This window comes from Gymnoscopelus microlampas (genome assembly GCF_963454915.1).
Source record: "Gymnoscopelus microlampas genome assembly, chromosome: 17".
Classification (NCBI taxonomy): Eukaryota; Metazoa; Chordata; class Actinopteri; order Myctophiformes; family Myctophidae; genus Gymnoscopelus; species Gymnoscopelus microlampas.
Genome location: NC_139954.1, coordinates 2,279,521 through 2,291,241, shown reverse-complemented (window position 1 = coordinate 2,291,241; position 11,721 = coordinate 2,279,521). Strand labels below are relative to the sequence as shown.

At 41.2% G+C, this 11,721-nt stretch overlaps 1 protein-coding gene across 1 annotated transcript in view; it reads left to right on the top strand.

The window, feature by feature from the left end:
• Positions 1-3,294: 3,294 nt before the first annotated feature.
• LOC311065182 (uncharacterized protein) overlaps positions 3,295-11,721 on the top strand; it is a gene marked incomplete at its 5' end in the record, with an annotated part of 30,066 nt that continues 21,639 nt past the window's right edge. Inside the window, one exon of the mRNA XM_084085399.1 lies at positions 3,295-4,472. Coding sequence (XP_083941525.1) covers positions 3,295-4,472 — 1,178 coding nt within the window. The remainder of the gene's footprint in view (positions 4,473-11,721) is intronic.

Below are 11,721 nucleotides of genomic sequence, written 5' to 3'. Positions count from 1 at the left end.
GTGTGTGTCATTTTGATTACGCAGCACTGTGAAATCTTACCCATGTTTTTGTAGAAAACAGGAAAAGCCCTCCCAGCACCAATCCAATGGGCAGAAGTATGTTGGGATCTGAGGGAGGGGAAATTAAACACACACATGCAATGTCACCAAGTTTCATATGCACAAGAGAAGGATGTTAGTGGTCAGATAGTTTATAACAGCATAATGGCCTTTCTCAGAACAGCTGTTAGGAAGGTAGATCTTTCATTATTCTGCTGATGACGACAAGTCGGCACCTTCTGTCGTAGAAGACATCTTCTCAACATCATGATCAAGGAGTTTACCAAGGATCATTTAAACAGAGGGACCCAGCTTCCATTCCACACTCCTGCCCAACAAGCCCTCAACCACTTGTTGTCTCTCTGTTGCACTTCGTTAAAGAAGCCAGAGATGATAGATAATTTCATTACACTGTAGGCTAGTTGTAAGGCATAAGTATTTGTATTAGTTTCATATTTGTAAGCATGTGTTTTATATGTATTTAATTCTACTTTGCAGTATCCAAGCTAATCAAGGTAACCTTGGTAACAATTCCGTTATAATAAAGCCGTCACATGTGGGACAAGTTAGATGGGGCTTGTATTCCCGAGGTCAGGGGTCTTCAACCTTTTCATGCCAAGGACCCCCTTAGCTGAGAGAGAGATGAAGCAGGGACCCCCTAACTGAGAAAGCTATGAAGCAGGGACCCCCACTATAAATTACATACAGTTGTGTTGCAGATTAAAGCTTTTCATTGATGTTGGATTCATGTTAATGTGTATTTTCAGACATTTAATCACTTAAACCGCCAATACTTTCACTCTGTACTTGGTCTGCTCTTAGAGGTAGGACTAGCCTACCCCAAATGATACTTTCAAATGATAAGCTACCCTGAAAATAAGTCATTGCTTGTTTGTTAGTTATTGAAAATAGCATTTTTTTTAATATGGCCCCTCTAGCACACAATATTATTTACCATTTGAAAGAGAACATCTGATCTTACATACCTTTTAAAATGGAGAAATCGGTGCTCTCATAGAACCACACAGTCTCATGCACCTGCAAGATGAAGGCAGCTGGCTCGATGTACATGTAGAAGACGCTAGGTGGACTTATTTTAAACTAAAACCAAAACACTCGCCCCAAAGCACAGTCGCCCTGGGGCATATCTGGCTGTATTCATCTGGTATTCACCTTTTATTCCTAAACGTAACCTCAGTAAACTATGCCTAAAGCGAACCTTATTCCTAAATTTAACCTCAGTAAAACTATGCCTAATCCTAAACTTATTTCTAACCTTATCCTCAGTAAAAACAAACACTCAAGAATACAAGAACCGCTGGTCAGCCAAATACATGGGGGCAAGTGTGTTTGGGGGCGAGTGTTCCGATTATCCTTTTAAAAAAGGGGTTGGGCTGTTTGCTTCTGTGCAGTTTGTTTGCAACAAGGAGAGTCGGACATTTTCATTCATTCCACGGATCAGCGTTCCTGCAAGGATGCCGAAATGCGTCGTCCTCAAATGTTCCACCAGATCGGACCCCATGAAAGGGCCGAGAGTTTCTTTGCACAGGTAGTTATTGTCCATATTTGATTACTTTTTACTAATTTTATGTACTACTTTTATGTACTAATCATTTGGACAACTTTTAAGTATGTTTGCTCGTTTGAAGAGGCTGAGCACTTTCACAAGGCCCACCGAAGCATGAGGACCACATTTTGATGTTCACATTAACAGAGGTGTAAAGAAACTAAGTACTTTTACTCAAGTACTATACTTAAGTGTCATTTTGAGGTATTTCCCACTACATTTTAGGAAGACTTTGTACTTTTACTCCACTACAATTATTTGACAACTTTAGTTTCTAGTTACTTTGTAGATTTCGTTTATCATTACAAACCATACATTAAGCTCTTCAGCCCTAAAACAATTTCGCCATTTTAAAATGGCTTTGTGAAATGGGCCATTATGCATAATGAGTACTTTCTACTTTTGGTCCTTGAAGAACATTTTGATGTCAATACTTTTGTACTTTTACCCTAGTACATTTTGAATTCTGGACTTTTACTTGTAAGAGAGCACTTCTACATTGCAGTATTGATACTTCTACTAACAAGCTTGTTAGCTTGTAGATCTGCTCATTTAAAAATATTTAAATACATGTTATACATTTGAAAACGTGTGAAATGGGCCACTCTGCACAATGAGTACTTTCTACTTTTGGTACTTTAAGTACATTTGTGTGGTTCTAATGCAGTGTGGTTGTGATGGTGGAACCATTAGAAATAGACTGTGTGTGGTTTTACAGTAATTATAATTCAGTGTGGTTGTGATGATTGAACCATTAGAAAAACACTTTGTGTGCTGTAATGGTTGAAGGGACATTGCTGGCCCACACTAACCTTGAATTAGCATTGATTTGATAGTCGTTGTTGTAATGAATGTTATGTAACATAAATTGATGCACCCTATCTGTCTTCACAGCTTTCCATTGAGTGACAACCAAAGACTGCCTCATTGGATCGAGTATGTCGGGCGCAAGAACTGGACACCAAATGCTCACTCCAAGCTGTGTGCTCTACACTTTGAAGAAGGGTGTTTTGAGCCAGCTTCGTGTGGGGGGAGGAGGTACCTCACCAGAGAAGCTGTCCCCACAGTAGGTGTAGAGGTGAGTGATACAGCTCTTGCACATGATCACAATGATCCACACGACATCATCTTTTTGGAAGGAGCTGTAGATGATTTGGAAGTGGTACATGTAGATGTCTCAGATAATCTTGAGAGTGACATGGAAAGTCATGATCACATAAATTTTGTGCACGGCATTTTCCTGCCTCAAAATGACACAGCACGAAGGAAGTTCTTCACATAAATTTTGTGCACGGCATTTTCCTGCCTCAAAATGACACAGCACGAAGGAAGTTCTTCAGCACGCAGAGCACGGCTACTGTTCTTCAGCTGCAAAAGACACACATGCTGACCACAGCTACCAATTGTATGAGTCTCCCAGAAAAATTAAGCGTAAATTGGAGAAAAAAGTAGGCACACTGCAGAAATACCTTAAGAGATTGAAATTGGAAAAACAGAAGACCAAAAGGCTTCAAAAAAGATTAGCCAGCTTGTCGGAGGTCATCGATGAGCTGAAGCAGAAAATGCTAATTTCTACAAATTGTGCAGACATGTTGGAGACACAGTACAGTGGCGTGACTAGGGAAATCCTTCAGAGAATGGGAAAAGGGAAAAAATCAAAAGTGTCGGGGGAATTAAAATCATTTGCCATGACGCTCCAATTTTATTCTTGCAAAGCTTATGAATATGTGCGTCAGAGCTTCGACCTCGCTTTGCCCTCCCCGGACACTATCCGCAAATGGTACACCAACATCTCTGCAGATCCTGGGTTCACAACACCTGCCTTTTCTGCTATCGAGGCTCATGTGCAGGACCGGAAAGCAGAGGGCAAAGAAACCTTGTGTGCGCTCATGTTGGATGAGATGGCCATTAGAAAGCATGTGGAATATAGTGCTGGAAAATTTCATGGCTATGTGGACCTTGGCTGTGGCAATGTCAATGACAGCCTACCAGAAGCCAAAGATGCCTTGGTTTTCATGGTTGTTGCCATCGATGAATCTTGGAAAATTCCAGTGGCATACTTCCTTGTCAGTGGATTGACTGGTGAAGAGCGTGCCAGCCTCGTCACCGAATGCCTTCACAGACTCCGCAAGATCGGAGTCCGTACAGTCTCCTTGGCGTGCGATGGTCCATCATGCCATTTTGCCATGTTGAGAGCCCTTGGTGCTGACTTAAATGTTCAGACCATGACTCCCTCATTTCCACATCCTGAAGAGGAACAACACACAAATGAAGAGAAACGACTGGTGCATGTGATTTTGGATGTGTGCCACATGCTGAAGCTGCTAAGGAATGCACTGGCAGACATGGGTGAACTTCAAAGTCCGGCAGGGAAAATTAAATGGCAATACATTGTAGAGTTGATCAATCTTCAGGAGGCGGAAGGGCTGCGTCTCGGAAACAAATTGAAGATGGCGCACCTACGGTGGGATAGACAGAAGATGAAGGTCAAACTTGCAGCTCAGGTTATTAGCAAGAGTGTAGCTGATGCTTTAGAGTGCTGCAACACTTCCCTCCAACTGCCACAGTTCAGTGGATGTGAGGCAACTGTCGACTTCCTGAGAACCATTGATTCCGCTTTTGATGTTCTCAACAGTAGGAACCCCCTGGGAAAGGGATCGAAAGCACCAATGAGAACATCCAACAAAGAGAGTGCAGTACGAATCCTGCAAAAAGCGGAAAAAACACTCCTCGAACTCAAAGACGACAAAGGCAAATTGTTGCATTCTGGGAGGAAGAAGACTTGCGTAGTTGGCTTTGTGGCTAGTTGCATTAGCATAAGAAACATCTTCCATGACCTTGTGGAGAAGCCCAATGCCCAATGCCGGTATCTACTCACATATAAGCTCAGTCAAGATCACCTTGAGCTTTTCTTCTCTGCAGTCAGAGCACGTGGTGGATTTAACAACAATCCAACTTCAAAACAGTTCACAGCTGCATACAAACGTCTTCTGGTTAAGCAACAGGTGAAGACACAAACGGGTAATTGTCTCCTCCTTGACAACACCAGCATCTTGGAGGCGACACCTGCGTCAGTTAACACCGCACGTAGGTTTGACCTGAACCCTGTTGAATATGAGCACATTGAGCAGTTTGACCATAACTACATTCCCAATGTCGATTCTCTCTCTGAGTTCAAGCATAACGCAATCGGCTACATTGCTGGCTATGTGGTAAAAAAGATCAAGGAAAAGCATAACTGTATGTCTTGCATAGACGCTCTGACATCTGGCACCTTTGTACATCCCTTGGTCCTCTTGAAAGATCACGGAGGTTTGCAGAGAGCATCAGAGAGCATAATAGCTGTGTGCAATGAATCAGAGCGTTGTTTTCAAAGGATTTTGTGTCAAACCTCTGGTAAGCTCCCCAAGGGACATGGCATAACATCACAGGTTGTCATGCAAGTACTGAAACACAGTGCTGGTGAGTCATGGTTCCCGGAGCTGAGGGATCACATGTTTGAAACAACCGTTGAAGACAACCATGTACATGGCTTGGTGAAAATGGCATCCTCCATCTATTGCAAAATTAGGATGCACCATTTGGCTAGACGAGAAACGGAAAAGATCGCAAAAGCACCCGTTAGACACAAACTCACCAAGTTAATTCATCAACTCCACCAGTAGCTACAGTTTATTGAGAGGATTGCTCCACAAAGCCAGCATTGTAGCCAATTGCTCAAGTAGAAAAGTAATTATTTGTGACTGTTAATGTATTTGTTGTGTATGCTCTATTGAGCTATTGTATATATTTTTGTGTTTGTGTATTTTTTTGTCTTTGTTTTAAGCTTGATTTGTTGTGTATGACGTATTGTACATATTGTTTGTGTATTTTTCTATGTACTGTATATGATATAATAATATATAATATATAATATGTATATACTTAAGTGTTTGTGTCACATGTCATTGTGTTTGTGTATGTTTAATTTATATGTATATTTGTATGTACAATGTCATTAATACAGTATCTGTTTGTGTCCTGTGTCATTTATTATTGCTGATCACTTGAACAACCCTAACACACTAAATGCTGAACATGTAGAGTAAAAAAGTAAAACCTCCCTCCTGAAATCAACATAGTTATTGATCAACATATTGCCTGCCTGTAAAATGACATTACGCTAATGTTCATTGTAAAAGTTGGAGCTATCTTCGCGGGGCACAATTATTTAATGAACATAGTCTGTCTAATGTCAAATACAATACACCACTGCATTCCTGCCCAGCTGACGTTACATTTGTGATTAGACAGTGTTTATTAGAACTTAGAGCTATCTTCGCGGAGCACAAGTCTTTAATGAACACTCTAAAATCTTTCTAATATCAAAAAATTATTGGATTATCTGAGACATCTACAACCTTGGTGTATTATGTGAACTTTGCACATTGTTTTTTGTATCATCTGTTTCATGCTGTCTCGTCAGAGTTAGTTTTGTCGTGTGGTTCTGTGATCCTGTTCCCTTTGTTGCCCCCTGTTCCTGTTGTTACCCCTCCCCCCGCACCTCCCCCCCCACCTACCTGCTGTCAGATCGCTGATGTCCCCCACAGCACAGTCGAGCAGAATGTTCCTGTGACTTGGTTGTGTAGACAGGCATCTGAACATCCCCCCCCCCCACACACACACCCACCTACCTACCTGCTGTCAGATCGCTGCTGTCCCCCACAGTACAGTGGAGCAGAATGCTCCTGTGACTTTTGGTTGTGTAGACAGGCATCTGAACATCTTCTGGAGAGCTGTAACACAGCCACCAACCACCCCCCCCCCCCCCAGACACACACACACACACACCTACCTACCTACCTGCTGTCAGATTGCTGATGTCCCCCACAGCACAGTCGAGCAGAATGTTCCTGTGACTTGGTTGTGTAGACAGGCATCTGAACATCCCCCCCCACACACACACCCACCTACCTACCTGCTGTCAGATTGCTGATGTCCCCCACAGCACAGTGGAGCAGAATGCTCCTGTGACTTGGTTGTGTAGACAGGCATCTGAACATCTTCTGGAGAGCTGTAACACAGCCACCAACCACCCACCCCCACACACACACCCCCACACACACACACACACACACACACACACACACACACACACCCACCTACCTACCTACCTGCTGTCAGATTGCTGATGTCCCCCACAGCACAGTGGAGCAGAATGTTCCTGTGACTTTTGGTTGTGTAGACAGGCATCTGAACATCCCCCCCCCCCCCCCCCCCAATCTGTGTCATGTCTTGTCAGAGTTTGTCTTGTCCTGTGTTCCTACTCTCGGCCTGCACCTTGACGTGGTGAGTGGGCTTTAAACTAAGACAGGCCATTTAAGCAACAATATAGTGTCATCAGAAGACTGCAGTACCAATGTCATGGTATTGCATGACCTTTAGTATTTTGTGATATAATTTGTGTGATTTAAAAAAATATATATATTTAGTATAATGTTTATGGTCAGACAGTGACAAAAAACTAACATTTGAACACACTTAAGCTCACTTACAGAGTTTAAGCTGAAATGCTGTATGTCTGTGATTTTGTTTTGTTTTTCATACAGTCAACTGTTCTCCGTGGAGGAGGTTTGGTCTTGCTGCTGTGTTGTAATGACTTCATCTTCTGTTTTGAGCTGGACACCTGTGACCTTCAAGGAAGATCAATCTCTCATCACAACATGTATTCAAACAGTTTGACATCAATTTAGTGTATCTTTTTGTATGTATGTAGTGTATCAATTTAGTGTCTCTTTTCCTTAATGCAGTTTCACCCGATCAAATTTGTTAGTTATGTTTTATATGTTTATAGAACATGTTTATTTAGACTGGTTTAGACATTGTATTCGACATCGCAGTGTTCTGGCAATTTGGGGTCATCGCTATGTTCCCCGGGTTCTATGTTCCCCCACTAAGGTTAGGGTTAGGTTTAGGGACCCGGGGAACATAGGTACGGTCCGGCAATTTCATGGAGTCCTGTATGTTCCTGATGAACCAAGGCACTTTTGTTTAACATGACTATTAACAGCAGAACAAAATCTGTGTTGAGTTTCAGCTAGTAATGTATTTTATGTAGCCTACTTTACATTTTGTGATGCTTTATCTTGATAGAGATGATGAAGTGTAGTGATATGTTCCTGAACCAGGTTTTAACACTTCATATTGTTGAGACATTTTGAGAGTTTTGCAGATGTCAGTGTGTTGACATAACGTTTGTTTGCACACAAAATAAATGTGCATTATGATCAGTAGATTGTATGCTGTGGTGAAACTATTTAACCATCATATATGGCCAGTGCTAGATGTATAGTTTTTGTATAATCCTGGTACTTAAGTCACCCAGTGGGTAAATCACAAAGCTGGCTATTATGAACAATGTAAAACTAGAAATCCCTTCTTTTAAAAAAAAAGTCTAAAGTAAAAAGTAGCTCTTCTGAGTTTTAGCCTGGCAGAATAAGGTTAGTGACAAAACTAATGCTGATCTGTTCTAGACCATTGGTTCTCAACCTTTTCAGGCCGCAACCCCCCAAAATAATCATATGTGAACTGGGGACCCCCCACCCTGACAAGCACTTGGAATGTAGGAGTTGAGGCATTACATGCTGTTAAGACTCGGTTACACAGATAAAACAAATTGGGGGGAAAGGCTATTTTCAAAATGTTTGCCTCTGTCTTATAATATTTGACAATTTGGCCAATGTTTCACCAGTGTTTTTCTTTTAGGTATTAAAAAGGTCTTAAAAGTCCTTACATTTGTAACTTCACTATCATATGGGGACACTCCCACAATCATGTGGGCCCACAGGTTGAGAACCACTGTTCTAGACAAGCCTAGAGTTGTGATCTGTTTTAACACTTGTGGCTAGTCTGAATATTTTTTTGTATATGTCAGTGTGTTGACACATAGACATTCTGTATTTAGAACCACATTTAGTGAAATGCACTTTGTCCAAACTTAATAAATATATCATTACATTTAACCATACTTTTATTTAAGTGGTAATATCACAGACAGTTTGATACATTTCAGTAGCTTTAACAGTGTTATGGAACTATTTAACCATCAAATATGGCCTGCCCTATACAGACCTTATGTATATTTAATCTCTGTGTATGATTAACGTATTAAATCACCCAAGAGGCCATTCAAAAAGCTGGCTAACTCAACTAAGGACTTGAATAAGTTAAATGGCAAAACTAATGCCTTCCTTTTCAACAGTAATGTACCAACAGCTTAGTCAGTCAGTATAGTTTTCATAGGGGTACTGGGATAGCCTAATGTTTTGCAAGTTTAGTTCATCACTACAAGTTAACACATTGATTCAAGCTTCCCAACCTTCAATACTTTCACATGCAGGGCTGCTAGTACTTAAGATGTTTTATTATAAAAAGTGGCCGCTCTATATGTCACACACTCGGGAGCAGGGCTGTTCCACGCCCCACACAGACCACTTCACAAGCACCGGGAAGAGACACATCCTCTGCCCAGGAACAGGGCTTGTAAGGTAGGGTGGATGGAGAGAGGCATAGGTCTACAAGGAACTGGTTTTCGCTTTCTTGCAGGTTATAAAACCATGTATTTATAAGCGTAAAGATCCATGTTGATGCTAAATCCCCATCCACAGCTCATGAACTGCTATTTTTTTAAAGAAATACATTGAAGTCGGACCTCTACAGCAGTATAGAAAGTCAATGTTAAGAGCCTGCTGTCAAAATGACATAAGCGAACTTTATAATCTTAACTTTATAATCTTAATAATTATGCACAAACCAACTTATTTATAAGAACAATGTTGATGTAACTAAGAGATTCGATGAGGTAGTTATATTTAATATACACAGATTAATAAGAAATAAGACAAAGTTGTGATGTGATATTTCCGGGTTTTAATGCGGTGCGCTCAGTGCGCTCTATTCAGACCGGAGAGAAACACAGGAACATAACTCTCTGCAGTGGGCGGAGCTTCGCCCAAATGCGCGTCCTCCTTTTGCGCGTTCATTTGCAGTGGCCCCATTTTTAATAAGATGCAGTACCTCAAATTGGCCAGCATGTCCATTTCGCTTCAATCCAAACACTGGGTTCTGGGGGCTTGGGAGACCCCTGTTACAATTTGATTTTTATTTGTTCACATTGCATCGAAGGAAAACCTTCCAGTTCTTTGGCATCACAGTATTAGGAGCCGCCCTTCCCTGGTGCCCTTTCCCTTATGAGAATGCCCGACTAACGCCTGGAATTCAGTACAGATCAAGGCTCTTGTGTAGTGCAACCAAAGAGCGTTTATTCACTGACAAAAAAATAAATCTGACTAAATGACAGGCGCTCCAAACAAGGGACATGGTGATACCCAGCTTATGTCCTACCATCAGCTCAACTTTGCCTGTTTGAAACTGGCAGCTTTTTATCCTCAGCTGGAGGTAATTTGTTTGGACTCCACCATGTCAAGGGGTAGATTAACACATACACAATCGATAAATACAGTTCAACCCTTATACAATAAAATAAATAAAAACTATGAACTACACAAGTAATTATTCCTTCTTCCCAATGATTACTTCTTCCACTACAACCTAAATATCCTAGCAATTACAAATGCATGTATCAAAGCCCCCCCTATGCCATTCTGACTTGGTCCAGCCCAATCACACTGGCAACAGAACAGCACAACTTGAAACAGGAACATGATAAGCTTTCAATCATCACTTAGCATTACGTAATAGTGCACTTCTCATACATAATTGCACTTCGTCTCTATTGCACTCATATTAAAGACATTGCACCATGCCAAGCCATCATGATTATCAGCAAATATTTGTCTCCACAGGTGGAACTAGTTGGCTGAGTAGCCAGCTCAGAACAAAAAAGAGTTAAAATGTATTCAATCAACAATAAAAAATCATGACTGCATTTCTTGACTGTGCTATACAACAGTGCAAAGACGTGTCTTCATGATGCATTTTCATTTGGACTTGCAATGTACTGAATACACCACTAGGTGGTAGTACAAGCCAGAATACAGGATAACAGACACATTCAAATTTAAAATGTTTTAAGAAAGTACTTTCCTTGCCTGAGAATTTCATATCAAAATTAGAAACATATAAAACACAAGGCACATAGCACATAGTCTGATGTTGTGATATGGATATTTGGAACCAGCTCTGAATCAAAATATATATAGTTGTCCAGGAAAGTAAACATGCTGCACAAAATAGTTTTCTCTCTCTCTCTCTCTCTCTCTCTCTCTCTCTCTCTCTCTCTCTCTCTCGCTCTCTCTCTTTCTCTCTCTCTCTGCGTGTCACACACACACACACACACACACACACACACACACACACACACACACACACACACACACACACACACACACACACACACACACACACACACACACACACACACACACACACACACACACACACACACACACACACACACACCTCCTTTCTTCCACCAGGGGGCGAAAGACATTAAAAGGCTATAGTGTCACTGCGCACTTTAACCCGGAAGTAAATATGGTCGTGTAGTTTTTCATGGTGACGCTGCGTCAATACATTCTTATTATTAACTCTTTGTGTGGAACAAACAACATGGTGAAAAACGTCTCATGAACGAGGAACAATTCACACTCAGCGGTGAGTCACTACTCAACTTGTTTATTGTCATTTAAACCAGTGGTTCGATCTCAACCAGTGGTCCGGGGACCACCAGGGGTCCTTGGGAGGGTGCCAGGGGGTCCCCAGCGAATTAGTTTACATAGCTTCACAATCATTTTAACCACTTAGCTTTGCCCTTCAAAAATAGCAGATCTACAAGCTCATAGCGCGAGTGCCGCGCTATGAGCTTGTAGATCTGCTATTTTGAAAGAATTGTGAAAAATGTGTGCAAATCTTTGAATATATATATATATATATATATATATATATATATATTTTTTTTTTAAAGCGAACATTTTTAACTCAAATCTTTGCTTCTGGGCGTCCCTGGCACGAAACATTTTCAGATGGGGGTCTGCGGCCAAATGTATATCAATTTAGGGGTCCTTGGCATGAAAAAGGTTGAAAACCACTGATTTAAACCATCAATTGTTTGTAAT